At 46.4% G+C, this 18,488-nt stretch overlaps 1 protein-coding gene across 1 annotated transcript; it reads right to left on the bottom strand.

Moving 5' to 3' along the window:
• Positions 1-6,754: 6,754 nt before the first annotated feature.
• On the bottom strand, positions 6,755-12,284 carry LOC124703235 (probable aldo-keto reductase 1). Its single transcript, XM_047235456.1, has 6 exons — positions 11,986-12,284; positions 11,710-11,913; positions 11,450-11,622; positions 11,261-11,357; positions 11,016-11,169; positions 6,755-7,033 (listed from the first exon to the last, which is right to left on the bottom strand). The coding sequence occupies exons 1-6, from the start codon at positions 12,205-12,207 to the stop codon at positions 6,858-6,860; spliced, it is 1,026 nt and encodes a 341-aa protein (XP_047091412.1). The 5' UTR covers positions 12,208-12,284; the 3' UTR covers positions 6,755-6,857.
• Between the last annotated feature and the right edge of the window lie 6,204 nt (positions 12,285-18,488).

Here is an 18,488-nt window from a genome sequence, read left to right as displayed (position 1 = left end):
CCACGCGGTCCCTTTCTACCAGCTCCATGCGACACGGCCCCACACGACGTGGCCCCACACGTCAGCACAGAACGGTCAACTAAACGGGAATCCTACCGTCCGAGCTCCTTCTGCGGGTTTCAGACAAGGTTTTGGGGAAAACTGAGGAAATACTAAGGAGCTAGGGAGAACTGAGTACAACTAAGGACCTGAGGGCACGAAAATAGAAATCCCTTTATTTAATACGGTCTCAAATAGGAGTTTTATACATACATGGTATGGCTGGTTAGCCGTAACATTTAATGCGATCTCAAACAGGAAAATGTCGTGATTTGTAGTAACTCGTACTCTACCTTCATTCTGATAATTAAGGGTAGATATAAGTGTATCGAAGGCCACATAAAAATTGCATTCAAATAATCTTGTCTAGAAATGCTAGATTTGCGCCACAATATTTATGGCGACTGGAGGGATGATGAATAGGGGTTTAAGAAAATTACTGCAAATCAAAACAGATGTGTACAATCTTCAAGCTGATTGCAGACTAGAAAGCCAAACAAATATGCATCGGGTGAAGTACCGGAACAGAATGCAACAGAGGGAATAGATCAGATTCTTCAACTAAATGAACATATCGAACAACTGGGAGAAAGTATGGACGAAGGTAAAGATTGGAGACGACTATATCTCTTCCTTTCTCTTTGTTTCCCAAGTTTAAGGTGTTGGCGCCACCATGATATGAGAGGCTATGCACCCACGCATGTACCCCAAGTCCACCAGCACCACCTCATGGTTCACAAGCAAGTAACCTGGAAATAGGCCAAAATGGTCATTGCGCCTGTCCCTAGCCGGATTGGTTGGCCTGCGTTGTGAGCTTTTTTTAGATAATGAACGCTTTATTACTCATAAGAAGCAATTATATCCGACCTCTGCATAGTTAAGATGCACACAGCCGTTCAACATGTCTCAAAAGTCTGGAAAGCTAAAAAAGACGAATTACATAACAGACAGAGTGAATGTAAAACGCCTAAGATGAAGGCGGAGGCCCAATCCGTAGATTATGCTGTCACCCATGTAGGGAAAAAGTATCCCTCGCCGTGTTCTCCAACCATGTACATACCTCCGTAAACAGGTCGTGGTTCTCCACCTTCTGTAGCGCAGACCACAAACGGAGAGTAGATGTACATCAGTATCTAACCTGCAGGAGAGAGCAATTCTTGTTATTAAAAACTTTGTCATTTCTACACAGCCGTAGCGACCATATCATGGCAAGCACCTCCACCCTAATAAACGTTCTAAATCTGTGATCGATCCCAAGAAGCCAATTACCAAAGATGTTGGCCACACTAGTTGGGGGATATAGATCAGAAGCTACTTGGATGCATGACCATATAGATCTGGCAAAGCGACATTGGAAGAACAAGTGCTTAATCGTCTCATTTTGTTGACAAAAAAGACACTGCATATTCCCATGCCAATTTCGTTTCACAAGATTATCTTTGGTTAGGATTACTCCTCGACGCAAATACCAGCAAAAAATCTTAATTTTTAGTTGTATCTTCATCTTCCAAATCATCTTGTTCTTATCAACTGGTATTTCTGGTTGGATAATGACATTGTACAAAGAAATTACAGAGAATTTTCCATTGAATTGTAAGTTCCAATGAAATTTATCTTGCCCTTCCAACAACTGAATGGATTCCAAACGCAACAGTAAGGCGTTCCATGCAAGAAGTCTTGAAATGATTAAATCTCGTCTAAACATCACTGTCGGAGGTGAGGTTACCATTACTAAGCAATGGTATCACTTTTTTTTTAAAAGGAATACGGTAGGGGAAGCCCCTACAGTGATTTTATTTTTTTAAAATAATAAGAACCCAAGTTCGCGTCCCTGGGGACTTGAACCTGGGTGGCTAGGTTGTACATCCACTTCCCTAACCAAGTGAGCTAGGCTCACTTCTTCAATGGTATCACTTTTGCGACGAACAATGTTGTATAACGCTGGATATTGTTCAGAGATAGGCCTATTCCCGAGCCATGTATCCTCTCAGAACCGTATCTTCGATCAATCCTTAATAATGAAAGTACCATATCTGAAGAAAAAATTCTTCATTGCTACTAGGCCAGCCCAAAAATGTGAATCTCCTGGTTTTCAAAGGATCTGGGATAACGCTTTGTCGCCTATGTACTTTCTTCTAACCATGGTCTGCCATACGCCATTTTCGGTTAGTATCTTAAATAGCCACTTAGCCAATAAGGCTAAGTTCTTGACTTCAAGGTCGTGAACTCCTAGCCCACCCATATCTTTAGGTCGGCATACAACAGACCACTTGATCAGTCGATACTTCTTTTTTTCACTGTCCCCATGTCAAAAGAATCTCGATCTATAATAATCGAGCTTGTGTAATACACCTTTTGGCAGAATGAAGAAGGAAATCATATACATCACCATATTGGTGAGTACTGAATTAATAAGAACCAATCTTCCTCCAAGGGATAGCATTTTACCTTTCCAACTACTAAGTCTCTTCTGAAGTCTTTCCTCGACTAGTTTCCACTCAGCCATCGTTAATCTCCGATAATAAATCGGGATACCCAGATAGTTGATAGGAAACTAGCCTAGCCCACAACCAAACAGTTCCGAATATTCGGCGACTGAGTCCTGAGCATCGCCAAAACAGAACAATTCACTTTTATGGAAGTTTATTTTGAGTCCTAATAAATGCTCAAAAGCAGCCAAAATCAGCTTTAGATTTCGAGCTTTATCAAGATCATGTTCCATAAATAAAATTGTATCGTCGGCATATTGAAGGATTGATAAACCCCCATCTACAAGATGTGGAATCACTCCTTCAATTTGGCCATCAGTTTTAGCTCGTTCGATCAATATAGTGAGCATATCCGCCACAATATTGAATAAAAGTGGTGATAGAGGATCGTCTTGGCGTAAACCTTTTCGTGTCTGGAAGAAGCATCCCGTATCATCATTGACACGAATCGCTACACTTCCTCCATACACGAAATTATCGATCAACGCTCTCCACTCCGGTGAAAAACCTTTCATCCTGAGTGTCTGATGGAAAAAAGACCAGTTGACTTTATCATAAGCTTTCTCAAAATCAAATTTTAAGATTACCCCATTCATCTTTTTGGTATGCAGTTCATGTACTGCCTCATGTAGAACCACAACCCCATCTAGGATATTGCATCCTTGCATGAAAGCGGTTTGCGAAGGCCTTACCACATGATCAGCCATTGTATTCAGTCTAATGGTAGCTACTTTCGTGAATAACTTGAAACTTACATTTAAGAGGCAAATGTATCTATATTGTTGGATCCTTTCTGCCTCTTTAACTTTGGGTAACAAGATAACCTCACCAAAATTTAGACGGAATAATTCTAGTTGTCTAGCGTGTAAGACACTGAACATTTCTAGAAGATCCTCTTTAATGGTATCCCAGAAAATCTGATAAAATTCAGCAGGGAAACCATTAGGACCCGGGGCTTTATTATGTTCCATTTGGAAAACTGCTTCATGAACTTCCTCCTCCAAATAAGGGGTTGTTAAGATAGCGTTCTCCTCCTGTGACACTTGGGGTATGTCTGCTATTTGGGACTCATCGAGAGTGAAGGAACTCTCATCTGGAGGACCAAATAAGCTCTTGTAATAATTAGTAATGTAGGATTTGAGTTGTTCATGGCCTTCAATTAGACCCTCATCTTGTACCAGAGATTGGATACATTTTTTCCTGTGATGGCCATTGACAATCCCATGAAAATATCTCATATTGGAATCTCCTTCCAGGATGAATTGGGCTTTTCAACGCTGGTACCATTTCAACTCTTCTTCCCGAAGAAGACTCGCTATCTGAGTATTAGATTGAATTTTTAAATCCAACTCAATGCTCGTTAACGGTCTCACTTCAGCAAGCGCTTCTAACTCATCAATGATAGTCGATAAGCGAAACTTCTCCTTTTTAAGAACACCGGCTGTATGACTCGCCCATCCAGAAAGGTGTTTGCGAACTGCTCTCATCTTTTTATTCCACCTTAGAACCGGATTGGTGGCATATACTGGTCTTTCCCATACATTGTTAACCATCTCGTGAAACACTTCCCGTTGTAACAATCCAAGTTCAAACTTAAATGGTTTCTTCGACAGCGGTCTTGGTAACCTGGTAGTTAAAAGTATAGGAGCATGGTCCGATAGTTTTTCGATACGTTCTAGAGCACGCACTGACACCATCGGGTATTTATCCTCCCAACTGGTGTCCATCAGCACGCGGTCTAGCTTCTCGTATGTTGGGTCAGGTAAACTGTTAGCCCATGTAAACTGATGGCCAACCATCTTAACCTCTCTCAAGTCTAAGCTATTGATGACAGCATTAAACAAGAAAGGCCAGTGACAGAGAAAGGACCTTTACTTTTCTCATGGCGGAATCTCAGCAAATTGAAATCACCCCCTATGATAATAGGGTATGGATCGTCATTTGCAAGATTCACAAGCTCACGTAAAAATTTAGCCTTAAAGTTGTCCTGGGTCGCACCATAAACGGAGACCAGACTCCAAATGAAGTTATCAACCCTATTCCGAATAGTGAGTTTGATATGACACTCACCATCAGAATTAGCCAAAACTTCCATGGAATCCGTCCGGACTCCAATAAGCAAGCCACCGGACCTACCTCTAGGTGGGCGAGAAAACCAGTCAAAGTCTAATCCTCTAGATAACCGGTTTAAGAAACTTTGAGAGTAATCACGCTTACCCATCTTGGAAATAGCAATAAAATCTAAATTATAGTCCTTACAACAATCGGCAATTGAGAGTGCTTCGCCAAGTCACGAAGATCTCTCCTATTCCTAAACATGTCATTCATTTATAAACTATTTTAGATTTTGTAGCTACACCCGACCTATGCTTCTTTTTCATTTCAGTGGAAGACTTAGAAGATCTTCTAGAGGCTTTTAGGTCATAAAATGACTCTAACCCCGACTTTTCTAATTCCACCCCCAAAATACCACCTACTAGGGTAGAAAGAAGACGACCATCTGAGATGACATCGTCTTCCTCCTCCTCTAGAGAAGATAGTTCAGCCGCTGCCGAAGCCTTCGGAATTACCGTGATATGGTCATATTCCAAATGCCTCAAGACATTGGCCGACACCGAAATCTCCTCCGAAGTGCGACCCAAAGAAACGCCTACACTACCCAACGTGGAAGAAATTTTGGAATCTGAAAATCTAGTAAAAGATGTGGAGGAAGACTTCGTACCTGACGCATCCAGGTTCTTTGCCGCCTTCTGCAACATATCCTCGTCCGTAACCCCGGGCCCGTCCTCAGCCGTCGCGTACCGCCACTCCTCCTTAACTCAGGCTGATGAGTAGGAGGAGGGTGAGTAGGCTGTGGACCAGGGGTATCTCCACCGAAGAGACGAAAGGCGTCGACGACCGAGGTGAGGAGGGGGTAGGCAGTGTAGACCCCCCTCGACCACGGTCTGAAGACGCAAGCGGCTGGGCCCCCGTAGGCGAAAGGTTAGATGGCGTAGGCGTTGTAGAAGCCCCACCGTCACGGAGGCACCCGCTAGCCTGCGTTGTTTGGTTTTCTGCACGAGCTAGCCTGCGTTGTGAGCTAGCTCGTGCAGAAAACCAAACATGCCCTAGGTACACATTGTACAAAATTCTAGTTACCGATCGACAATTTCTTGTGTGCTCTCGCATATCTCCACCACAGTGGTCATCAATTATTGAAGATTGACAATGTCTCAGTTTCCCAAGGTTTGTTGCTGATCCAGACCACATGTGTTGGCAGATTCATACGCTAGGTTAAAATAAGTATTGGCGCCATATCTAGATGATGTGGCTACTGGTTAGATCGAGCAATGCTGTTTTGTAAATTGTAATGCCGAGGAAGTCTCGATCTGGGTTTTGTTGGGTGGATCCAGCAATGACAACACCCTTAAAAGCTTAATGTGTAGTTCAGGTGGTTAACAACTTGAGATTGAAAATGTGCTTTGGCTTTTAAGGTCCACTCGTCTGGAGAATTTGAAAAATGTCAACACCTTTATTTGGCTTTGATGAATGACACACCATTATTATTTCATTGACATGTGGTGTCAAGGGCGCCATAAAAAAAATCTTGCATGATGAGTTAATTTGCAGGAGTATACACATAGTTGCGCTTTTGAAAGGGGGGGTTTGCAGCCCACTTTCGCCTCCAAGGCCGCCCATGCCTGTCAATGCCACAAAATGTGTTATTTGTGGCGAAGTGTAAACTAAGATATGCCCATTTTTTTCTTTTTTGGTGATTCAGGTTTGTGTTTGATTTTAAGCGTCACAGTTTTTCGCGCTACGGCCCTAGCACACGACATATCTTATTTATGTATTGTATGTCGTGCAGCATCGACATGGTACAAGTAGTTTGAGACCTCTGTTGTGCACCTTGTAGCATTCTCGTAAAGTCCACGATAATGATTCTTCCATTGTCTAAAAAGGGAAGGCTCACTTGGTAAGGGTATGAGCAATGACATCTACGGACGTTTTCTTACAAAAAATTGTTACGGACAACCACCTGTGGGTTAGCAGATCACACTCCACAAATTAAGGAAGAAGAAAAATCAGGACCAAACACAAGCCACCACGTCAGCCCATAAGATTATTTTGTAGGATGGTTTCGGTAGGTGTAGGATTATTGTTAATTAATTGTCTTAAAGATCCATGCCCTACATGGTTTCTGAATGGAAGACATGCTTTATTCTTAAATTAGTATTATTCGTTACACATGATTCGCAATATACATTCAGCACCATTTATCACATCGGCAGGTAGAATGGCACCATTATTTAATCACACAGACCGCCGTCGCTATAATATTTTGTACCTTTACTTCTTTGGAGTGTTTGCATCCTTCCAGGTGGTATGCGCAAGGGAATTATATGGCCTTCCACCTGCCACATCTTCTTCGTGTATCTGGTTGCTAATTTCTTCCAGGTCGTCGTGTGTGAGCTTCACCTTGAAGGAGTCAATGTTGGCATCTAAATTCTTGATCTTAGTTGTCCCTGAAAATGTAGGAGCATATATATATATTTGTAAGTTACTAGCTAAGTACCCGCGCGTTGCTGCGTGTGAAAAAATGCTGCTGAAAAGTAATATTGTTTGAACGTATTTTTTATTTTTGGAATCCACTCTAGGAATAGTACTTCCTCCTTCCCAGATTAGGATGTCAAAGTCCAACCTCTTAAAGTTTGAGCTACTATATAGTGCAAAAGAATATCAATATCTGCAATGTTTAATAAACATAATATGATAATATATTTTTATGATGGTTCTAAAAATATTAGATTAGGATTATAAATGTTGCCTTTTTTCTATACAGTTGGTCAAATTTTACTTTATCCAAATATTATAGGCAACCTATTTTATAATAGGAGTAATTCACAAAGTGTATTGATGCATGTAGTGTGTGATGAAGTGAAAATTATCTAAGCATCTGAACTCAGTGTATACAATTCGCCTACACCCGCCAAAAAAACAATTCCTAGACTCCTCGCACATGAGAAGAACTATCCGTAAGAGCATCTCTAATACTTCCCGTATAAACACGAACCGAAAACACGGAGTTCGGTCTCCCGAATTTTTCAGTTTCGATGGTTTTAGTCGCCACGCATAATAGAAACCGAAAACGCGAACTGAAAAATGGAAATCAAACGTCACGGAAGTTTTGCTCGGATGAACCATACCAAATGAAAGAAATTTTGCTCCGATCGAGCTACATTCGAACATAATTCTAATCAAAATACTAACTAAACCTACTCCAGCGCGCTAATTTGATCCAAAATTGGTCCCGGGGTTGTCACCGGGGCTCTACGCGCGGCGGAGGAGGAGGTTTTTGGCGCCGGCGACGCCTATGCGATGACGACTGCGGCCACCACGAACGGTGCCGCCTCCGCCGATCTCCCGCAGGTGAGAGTCGGACCGTCTTCCTCGTCATCGTCGTTGTCGCCGCGCGACGGAACCGCCGGCAGTGGCGGGCAGCACGAGCCGGCGGGCGGCGCGTCGGCTTCCCCATCGCGCGCCTCGGAGCGCGCCAGCCGGCGCATGAACCTGCGCGGCCACCTGCGGGCCGCCCGCTTCTAAGCTCTGTCGGAGCACGCCCGCCTCACGCGGGTCCGCCCCCGATCGCACACCTGACGAAGGCGGCGGCGATCCTCTACTGCCGATTCGACCCCTCCTCTACTGGCCCGTCGTGCACGCGCCATTGCGAAGGGTGGGGTGGTGGCGGCGGAGCGAATAAGCCGAAAACGGCGAAGAAATTGCTCGCCGGAGGTGGAGTGGAGACGCGGCGGAGCGGCGACAGCGGTGGCGGGGTAGTAGGGATTTGGAACCCAACTCGCCACCGCGCCCTGTATAAATACGGGGCAGCCGTCCAGTTTCTCGGGGGGGGGGGGCGAACTCATTTTACGGGTCATGCTGCGAGTTCGGGCTTTGTTCTGGGTCTTTTTCGGCCCGAACCCGTATTCTCGCCGGAAAAATATGGGTCCGGTTCATTTTTCGGTTGCTGTTAGAGTTTCTCTAAGCATAAACATATGGAAAAATACATTCTGAACCATGAGGATATTTTCTAAACATGGTCTGTCTTTTGTAAAAGCAAGACTCGCACATGAGAAGAACTATCCGTAAGCATAAACATATGGAAAAAATACATTCTGAACCATGAGGATATTTTCTAAACATGATCTATGATAGTCGTGCCCCTAGAACCTGTGTTTTGTAAAAGCACGTTCCCATATCCTAACAAATCACCCGTACAAGGAAACAAAGCGAACGCATAGCTAAGAAGTTAATGACGCATTCATGGTGCCGTCGATGCTGAAAAAGCATGACGCGCCGCATTCAGTTTATTCCATGTCGTTCGGGTTTTCCATCTAAATTTTCCATCTAAACACTTTACGTGCGAGAGGTACAATCTGGGCCTCCATGGCGATTCAACAGTGGCGGACGCAGGAAAGAATTGGAGGGGGGGGGCACACCTCAAAAAAAAAATTTTGCGCCCACCCAAAATGTGAAATTTCAACCGACGTGCTAGATCTTTCTATAAGATGGTGCTTAAAAAGTTAGGTTATGTTACCGGAATTTATACAACACCTATGAATTGCGACATTAGACTGCCGATTTGCAACTTTAATCTTTCTAGTCTTTTGATAGGTACTTGACAATTTCAACTGAGGTGCGGGATCTTTCTGTAAGAGGATGCTTGAAAAGTTAATTTGTGCTACCGAATTGTAGTTTTCCAGAACAAAAATGCACGCAGCATACCCCTGGAAGGTTAATTTAAGTAAACAACATTTCTGCGCTGAACCAACATAGAAACTAACGGGCTTTCTATAGTTCTGAAGTAGATTGACTAGCCATGAACACTTGGTAACATCAATGGTGGACTCTGAAAGTTCACTTGGATCCATGGAAATCAAACACCATCAATCATTTCAAAATTATTCACCACTTCATCAATGAATCACTGGTTATATAAATTTCATAAACAGATATGGAAAGCATGCAATATCTTATGGTTTAGTTTCTCAGACGAGTGTATCATGAAGCATTTTGGTGTGTGAATTTTGTGGTATCTGGAGAGGGAGGCATCATGCAAAACCTAAATAGTAGAAGGTATTCATGTGAAGAATCCTTGAGTTTAGCATGCAATATCTGCTTTGATGCTTGTTTCTGAAAAAAGTAGCGGAATTTGGCTATAATTGAAACATCAAACATTAGCAATTTTATGTGTTCTTTATCATTATAAGATTTAACATACTGAGAACAGACATACAGAGACATGTACAGAGAGCAGTTCACATGTACAGAGAACAAACATTAGCAGTTCATCATTATAAGACTTAACATACAGCTCAATAGCAGAATAGGGCAGGAATAGCCGAATAGGGGCTCACTTCTGGGAAGATCAGGGCGGCGCTCGGCGTTTAGTGCGGCGGCCGGCGACCGGCGGTCAGTGCGGCACTGCGGCGGCCGGGGCGCCGGGGCTGGGTGACGCCGTGAGGGCAAAGCTGCAGAGGGCGGGCGAGCGCCGGGCGGACAGCCGGACTGAGTCGAGGGCGAGCGGGGCCGACGGGCAGCGGCGGCGCCGGGGCTGGGGCGGCGGCGGTCGGGGCGTGGGGAATCGTGGGGAAGTGCCCAGTGGAGAATGCGATGCGTGAGACTGGAGCCTCGTCGTCGTGACCTCGAGCAGACGAGGCTATCTCCACGATTTGGGCCTTTTTCCATGGGGTATAAGTTGGGCCGGCAGAATTTCTGGGTGGGCCACGGCCCCCCCCCGGCCGCCCCCCGCTGCGTCCGCCCATGGATTCAAGGGAGAAGTTGGGCCTATGGAAAAAATATGTTGGCCCATTTATGACACCAGGCAGTCACCTATTGCAATTTAATAGTAAAGATATTGGTATCCCTTATAGTTCACAACGTTGTCTAAAAACTACATACTCTACTTTTTATCTCAAAGCTAAGGCAAGCAAGACGATCTTAAAAAGATAGGCTACTAGTACTATGTGAATTGACAAGTTGACAAAATCATCCTAGACGGTTAGAGTGGATTCAATATTTTACACTTTAATTCTGCATTTGTGATACCAATTACCCCATTTAAGAAACTTTGGACCCTTTTCATTGATGTGGGTCATTGGCAAGGTGTGAGGTGATGATCAGGTTTTCAGGATATCCCAAAGAAGACGAGGACTGAAACGGATGGAGAAGAGATGACTGGACAAGTGGACATGATTGTCGCTCACACCATCCGAACTTTACACATTGTCACATCAATGTAACATGGTGGTCCTATCTAGCGGTAAGAAAAATGGTAAAATTGGTTACAATCTGGTTCAGAGTTTCTTAGATGAGATACCGCGGTAGAATTTTCACCGAATGGGATAATATCATAATATGCATCACAAATCCAAAATTAAAGGGTAAATGTGGAATTCATCCTTAACAAAAATGGCATGCGTATGTGGTTACAAAACAAAATGGACTAACCAGGTATTGGAACCGTATCATCCCCTTGATGCAAAACCCAAGCTAAAGCTAGCTGAGCAGGGCTGCACTGATGCTTCTTGGCTAGTTGTTCAATTTTCAGATAAAGATGCCTGTTCTTCTCAAGATTTTCTGCCAGAAACCTCGGATGCCGTTGCTGAAAGATATATAGACAAGAACAGGCTAGTAAGCAAACCGAAATAATGGAAACTTGCAATTTCAGGTGGATTGTATGGATAGGTACGAACCAGGCTAGATTGAGCAGACACTTGTTCTGTTACTCCTCTTCCGCCGAAGAACCCGCGGCCAATCGGGCTGTAAGGAACAATTCCAATCCCCAATTCTCTGAATGTGTGTGAGACAGAATTGATCAGTTTCTTGTTTCATGATTCTATTAATCAAGCCATGGAGGAAAGTACAATGTAGAAATCCTCAACCTGCAGAGCGGCACAATCTCGGGCTCGATGTCACGAGCCCACAGAGACCACTCCATCTGCACGGCAGTGATGGGATGCACGGCGTGAGCACGCCTGATGGTGTCCGGGCTGGCCTCCGATAACCCGATGTACCTGATCTTCCCTTCCTCCACCAGCTTCTTCAGCTCGCCGATCTGCAGCACCACCGTTTTCAGCACAAGGACGGGAATAATCCTCATCGATCAGTACTAATAATCCATGAAAATTGGCGGAAGGAGTACCGTGTCTTCGATGGGGATGGTGGTGTCGACGCGGTGCTGGTAGTACAGGTCGATGTAGCCGACGTCAAGGCGGCGCAGGCTGGCCTCGCAGGAGGCGCGCACGTACTCAGGCCGGCCGCACACGCCGGTGGTGCCGTCGGCGCCAGGCCGCATGCCGAACTTGGTGGCCACCTGCACCTGCTCCCGCGGCAGATGCTTCAGCGCCTGAGCCGACCAAGATTGGCACCCATCAGTCTCCGGCGAAATTAACGAGGAAACAAACAGCCCAATCAATACCTTGCCGACGAGGATCTCGTTGGTTTGGGGGCCGTAGACGTCGGAGGTGTCGAAGAAGGTGACGCCGCGGCGGAAGGCGTGCGCGATGATGGCGATGCCGGCGGCGTCGTCCAGCGGCGAGTTGTAGGAGCCCGTCAGACCCATGCACCCGAACCCCAGCTTTGACACCTCCAGTCCCTGGGTGCCCAGACGGACCCGAGGAATCACCGGGCTTTGCTCCATGGCCTCGGAATCGGAAGTGGACTGATTGCAGCAGCAGGACTGAAGTGGAGTCGGGGATAGTGAGATGATGCTAGCGGCCAACTCGTGACCCCGCGTCATGTTTCTTGCTCTGTGGTAGTGTAGGTACCCACTGCACTGGCCACATGGCTTTAGCGTGTTTCCAGAAATCTTTCTCCCGTGCACGGACTTCTGGCAGCATGTTTCGAGAAATGTTTCTCCCGTGCACGGAACTATGGTGCTTTCTTTTAAGACTTTTGCTATTGCACCTACTACACGAACACTAGCAACTAAAAAAGTTTTTTTTTAGACTAACAGGAAGCGCTCCCCAGCTCCATTTTCATTTTATTGAAAATGAAACACACAAGCGTTTTAGACGAAATATAAAAGGATCCAGCCCATCAGCTAAACCGAGGGTCTTAGAGAGAAACATCTGAAAATCCTCAAGACTAAAACAGGAAACTATCCAAGATAACAGGATAAACTAGAATAAAGCACTACAGCACATCCTCTCTTTTGCGCCCAAGCCAGAAGCCATCAGATCACCACATGGATGTCGCCTGATTCTTTTGGATGCTTCAGCAGGTAGGCTTCAGAGGCGCGCCCTTGATGGAGAGAGGTCGTAGATGACTTCCAGGTTGAAATCCAATCAAAAGAAGTGCATTTCAATCCGGCATCAGCGACGGCACCATCCTCAGCCTTCTTATCAGGGCACTTTTGAATTTTTCCACCAGATCCCATTCCAGGCTTTTAAAAGGAACCTGCCAAATCCTTAGGTAAGATAGGAGCAAGCCCCACACCTGTTTCATAGACAACCAGGTTTTTCTGTTAAACACCAAATGGTTCATGTTATTCCAAATGCACCACATAACAGGAGATGAAATAACATTGAACTGCTCAAGTTTTTTATTGCAAAGCCATTTAGATGCAAGAGATAAGTAAACAACAATTTTTATGTCAAAAATCTCTTGCACCGCAGACCCAAGCAGTCTAGATACTAAGCAGTCAATGAACAAGTGCTTAACTGACTCTAATTCACTACAAAGCTCACAAACCAGAAGTTTTTGAATGCCTCTACGTCTAAGATTATCCCTAGTCATGATCTTATTTTGGGATAGTAAACAAAGAAAAATTTGAATTCTAGGTGAAATTTTTAAATCCCAAACAACAGGCAGGAAAATTGGTTGAATCCCTCTAAAGTTAATGACAGCATAAAGAGATTTAGAAGAGTAAACCCCTTTTGATTCATACTTCCGGATCAGCTGGTCCTCTTCTTCAGAGAAAGTTATAGTATGGGCAATTTCACCTATGTCACTCCACATTTCCATCATTTGTGGTGTAAAAGTTCTTCTAAAGTCATATTTTAATTGTTGTCCATCCCACAGATCAGCAACAGTTTTCAGCAACTAAAAAAGTTCTCATCCAAAATTTCTGAATCTGTGTTAATTTAAAAGGTACATATTAGGATTGAGTATCTTTAATCTAAACCATGCAAAGAAATATTCTCTGTCTTTTAATCCAAGGTGTCTTCGGTTATTTGATGTATATGATCTTTGTTAAATCACTATTAATAAAATAATAATATTAAGTCCTATGCAACTATCAATGCAGCAGTTGAGGCATAGCCTTCATTTAGAAAAAGATATCCAAGATGCATATGTATAGGACAAATAACATTTTATACTAAATGACGGAGGGAGTAACTACTACTCCCTCATGCCCAACTTAAAATGCATAGTATTGGTTTTGGTCAAAGCCAAATTTTACAAATTTAACTAACTATATATGAAGATATATTAAGTTTCGTAGTACCAAATGCATATAATATGATAATATATTTTACGAAGGTTCTAAATTTTTTTCGAAATGGGAGCATCGCCCCAGCCTCTGCATCCAACAGATGCACACAGCTTTTTTTTATTAAATTATTCGCAAAGCCTTACAAGGGAGATACAAAGATCAACTCGAAGCCACCTTTCCAGCGACAACTCGCTATACCTACAAGAGCGATTAAGGGGTGACCATGAACAGGGCCATTACCCTGACAATACACCAACGCACATCATCTAAAACTGAATGCATTTCCAAGCCACCCATTAGCGAGTGAGAAGCACAGCCAGTCAAGTGGACCCTGAGCGCATGCCATTACACACTCCACAGAAATCGCTACCGCCGTCTTCCTCGCACCCATCTTCAAAAGGGATCACCGCATTGACCTTGCCAGACTTGACGTCGTTGTCACCATGACGCCAGACAGCTCCACCATCCTGTACACGTCCAGCAGCCCGTGCCCGTCTTCGATACCCTGCAGCTCCACGCCGCCGAGAATCATCGACATCAACGTGGTAGATGAACACCACTCCACCAAGATCCACCTCCATCCAGTCGCTGCTCCAAAAACGATGCCCCAAGAGGTAGAACGACGCAGGAAGCGATGTCATCATTCGATCTGGAGACCCGGATCTAGGGTTTCCCCCGGAGCAGTACGAGTGAGTAGCCGCAGACTGCAACGACGATGCCTTCAAGAACGAAGCGACGCTTAACGCCGCCATCGCCTGCCAATCGTGGCACGGTTTTCACCGACAGCCGCGAGTCCCCAACTCGGCAAGAGCAAGCGGAGAGGCCAGCAAAGATGATGCCTTCGCAAGGGAACGACGCCAATAGCCGCCGCCATCATCCGCCAAGAACGATGTCAAGGCGCGGTTTTCACCGGTGGCCCCTTCACCGCTAGCTCGTCGTTGACTAGATCTTCATCGCCGGAGTAGACGGATCTCGTGATCCACCACCCCAGCAACCAGTCGACCTCCTCCGGCAAAGAAGGAAGCCACCACCACCAAACCCGGATCAGATCCTGGCCACCCGCTTTGACTCAGAGATAGCCAAGAGGAAACCCTGCAACCACCGAAGGTCGGCAGCGCCGCCGCCCTCCGAGGCCCAAAGGGCTCGTGGACAATGACCGCCACGAACATCGCCGATGCGTGATCTCCCCAGTCACCGCCATCTCGGATCGCTGCCGCTTGAAAGGAGTGGAGGGATGCCACCGCACCCCGATCGCCAGGCTGAGGAAGGCCACCGCCGCCGCGCCGCAGGGGCTTTGCCCTGCGACGCTCCGGGCGGCGGTGGCGAAGAGGAGACCACGCAGAGGAGGGCTAGGGGAGGGACGAAGGGGCGCGCCGGCGCGGCGTGGCGGCCACCGCGCGGACGCGAGGGACCCTACTGATAGCTTAGGGCTTGTCATGTTCCCTTTCGATGAAGGTTCGACTATCATTGTGTTAGTAGTGTATATATTTGTATTAGTTTCTATATATTTGATTAAAGTTTACAAAAATTGACTATGAATAAAACTAATATGCATCCTAATTTAGGGAATAGCCAACACTAGTTCAGGACCTAGAGCGTGTTCTCCATAACTCTATCTCTTGTAGTTACTCCCAAATCTAATTGTACATCCAAAGGTATATTTTTCATGCTTAAACAATCTTTTTACGTGCTATTTCTTTATGGTAAACAGAATTTTCCATGTTTTTATTATTGGGTCGTACGCATACCCCAATTGTTTCAAAAAAGTGTTATGTGTAGTATACAATTGATTGATAAATTGCATGTGTGTGTAATATGTTTAATTTTTTTATATAACCATTCTTGGAGAGATACGTGACTCTATATATTTTTTTTCAACAACAATATTTAAGGATAAATACCACGTAGAAATAAATTCTAAATGGTAAGGGCATCCTCGAAACGGAACATACCAAAATGCAAAAATAAAGGGAACTTGTAAGAGTATTGTGATATCATGACTACCACAGGAAATCCAAACACGAGAAATTTCAAACATATCTCTCTTCAGGTGATCTATATCATCAACACTCGACAAATGCTTGAATTCCTGTTGTTCGAAGATTGCAAACAGATTTTGAATAATTGCATGAGTCATCTAGGGTAAGAGTTGAAAGAGTTACATCGCTGAAATGGGTTCTTCTTCGAACTAGGCTTTCGCCCCGCTATATTAATATAGCAAACGATCCGATACAACGAACGCGCTGGGGCCGCAGCACAACCAAGCCCAAAAGAAAAGAAAAAGAAAGGAAAGAAAAACAATGCCGACACCGGCAGATCGACGAAAACGATGACGACCCGCAACCGCTGCGCCCTCCGGAGAAGTACCACCACGCTCCTAGCACGCCGAGGCGCCGCATACCAAGCAACACCTTCACCAAGGAAACGACGATGACGCCGCTGCTGCCCGGACTAGTCCTAGGGTTTCCCCCGGTATGCGGAGGGGATTGAGGAGGAGGTACACCCGACGCCCTTCAGGAAGGCGAGGTGACACCCGCGAGCGCCACCGCGTCGGTGTCGAGCATGCCGACAGGGATTTCTCCCGACCTCCAAACCGACCACCCTAGATGCTCCGACGTACTCCACCTAACATGCCGCCCACCAGCACACGCCACCACGGTCTTGAAGCCATCCTCGCCGCCTAACTGTGGTCACCGGGGTAGGGCCTAGAGGAAGAAAAGGGATGCAGCGGGGACGGGGGCAGCAGCACCGCAGCCACACGGGAGGGAACTGCCTCCACCGCCTTCGCGGTAGCCGACCGAACGAGGCTACGAGGCAAACCAGGCCCGAACTGGCCCGACCGGACCCAAAAGGGCCCGTAAAGCCCCGCTGCTACGCTGCAGCTGGCCGGCCGGAGTGCCGCCGTCGCCCATCCACCACGGCCCTGCCTTCTCTTCCTCCCGGGAGCGCCGCCGGCTTGCCAAGCGCAGAGCGACCGCCGAACCCCTCCGGGCCCCGCTGGGCCCAGATCTGGGTCGAGCGGGCCCTGCCATGGCGCCGCCTGCGCTGCTCCGCCGCCAACGGCCGCGCCGCCGCCCCTCCTCCCACCCGACGAGCAGGTTCCACGCTGCCCCGCCGGACCGGCGCCCACCGAGGTGCACCGCCGCTAGCCCGGGGACCCCGCGCCCCCATCTTCGCGGCGGGTAGAATCAGCCCCGCCGCCGCCGGCACCGCGCGGGCAACGCCCGGCGGCACACGCCGACGGCGGCGGCAGGGGAGGGCGGAGGACGAAGGCTGGGGAGGCTTGGAGAAGAGGCGCGGCCCGGCCGCCGCGGGGGCGGTGCGGGTCGCGGGAGGGAGGGAGGATGTCGCTTAGGTTTCTCCGCTGAAATGGGTTGTAGCGAAAACCAAATCAAGATCCTTGGACTGAATCAACCCCACCGCAAGACAAGGTGAATCGGGAGACACATATCGCATGGTTTACGTGGTTTTAGCAGTTTTTACATTATTTAGACAACTTGCACCGGAACCCCAGCTTAGACACCTCGGCCTCCAAGACTGATCGACTCGGAAGTGGACTGATTGCAGCAGCAGGACTGAAGCGGAGTCAGGGAGAGTGGGATGATGATCTCTTACTGAGATCTGTAGCGGCCAACTCGTGGCCCCGCGGCATGTTTCTTGCTCTGTGGTAGTGTAGGTACCCACTGCACTGGCCACATGGCCAGGTGAAAACCAGTAAAATTTTGTGCTATGCCATTGGTTTTCGAGTCTACTCTCTCGTTGTGCTATGATGAGGTTTATGCATTTGGGTCTTGTGCGGATGGAGTCAGTTATCTCCGTGATATTGTTGCTGTTATTTTCGTGATCTGTGGTGGGTTACAGCAGCCTGCCAGCCTATCACGTAATCAAGTATACTAAAAGTGCTAATGGCACATAGCACCAGAAACTTGGTAGTGTTCTAAAAGAAACTCAACCGCTGCTTCTTCACATCCCAAGTATAGTAGATGAGACGGATTCTCTGAATAACTTGACCGTGATTGGCATGGCCTGCGTGTTGTCCAGTTTTGTGTGAATCAACTGGTATGAGTTCTATCAGCAGTACCATGACTTCCCGAATCAGTTTTGCATGAACCAGCAACCAACTGCCAACTTCGTCGATCGATCGACATCTGTGATTTAACCAAGTTATTAGGCGCAAAGTGCTTGAAGTGAGTTGAAGCAGTGCTTGGGATCAAGATGTCAGTGGTAAAGAAATGTTGTATTCTGAAGTTGCCTGCATGTTTGAACAGTGAAGCCTAAAGGCTTAAATTGAGCATGCCACTGCATACAAGCTTACGCTTTGCAGAGTAACATTTTGCCACTAAACTGTATGCATGCTGCTGCGAAGAGAGCTGAAGCAGAGAGGAGGCATGAAGCGGACCACAGCGTCCCTGAACTTCTGAAGTGCTGAGGAGGTTAAGTGGCACGAGCAACAACGACCGTCCGATATGCAGGCGGGAGGAGGT

This window comes from Lolium rigidum, chromosome 3 (assembly GCF_022539505.1).
Source record: "Lolium rigidum isolate FL_2022 chromosome 3, APGP_CSIRO_Lrig_0.1, whole genome shotgun sequence".
Taxonomy (NCBI): domain Eukaryota; kingdom Viridiplantae; phylum Streptophyta; class Magnoliopsida; order Poales; family Poaceae; genus Lolium; species Lolium rigidum.
This window is presented reverse-complemented; position numbering and strand designations above follow the sequence as displayed.

Bases quoted from the DNA above. Each gene is read 5' to 3' on its own strand.
- LOC124703235 (XM_047235456.1), bottom strand. From the start codon at position 12,207: ATGGAGCAAAGCCCGGTGATTCCTCGGGTCCGTCTGGGCACCCAGGGA. The intron at 11,623-11,709 runs GTACTCCTTCCG...GTGGTGCTGCAG, and splicing joins CCATCCCCATCGAAGACACG to ATCGGCGAGCTGAAGAAGCT. The intron at 11,170-11,260 runs GTTCGTACCTAT...TATATCTTTCAG, and splicing joins TGTCTGCTCAATCTAGCCTG to CAACGGCATCCGAGGTTTCT.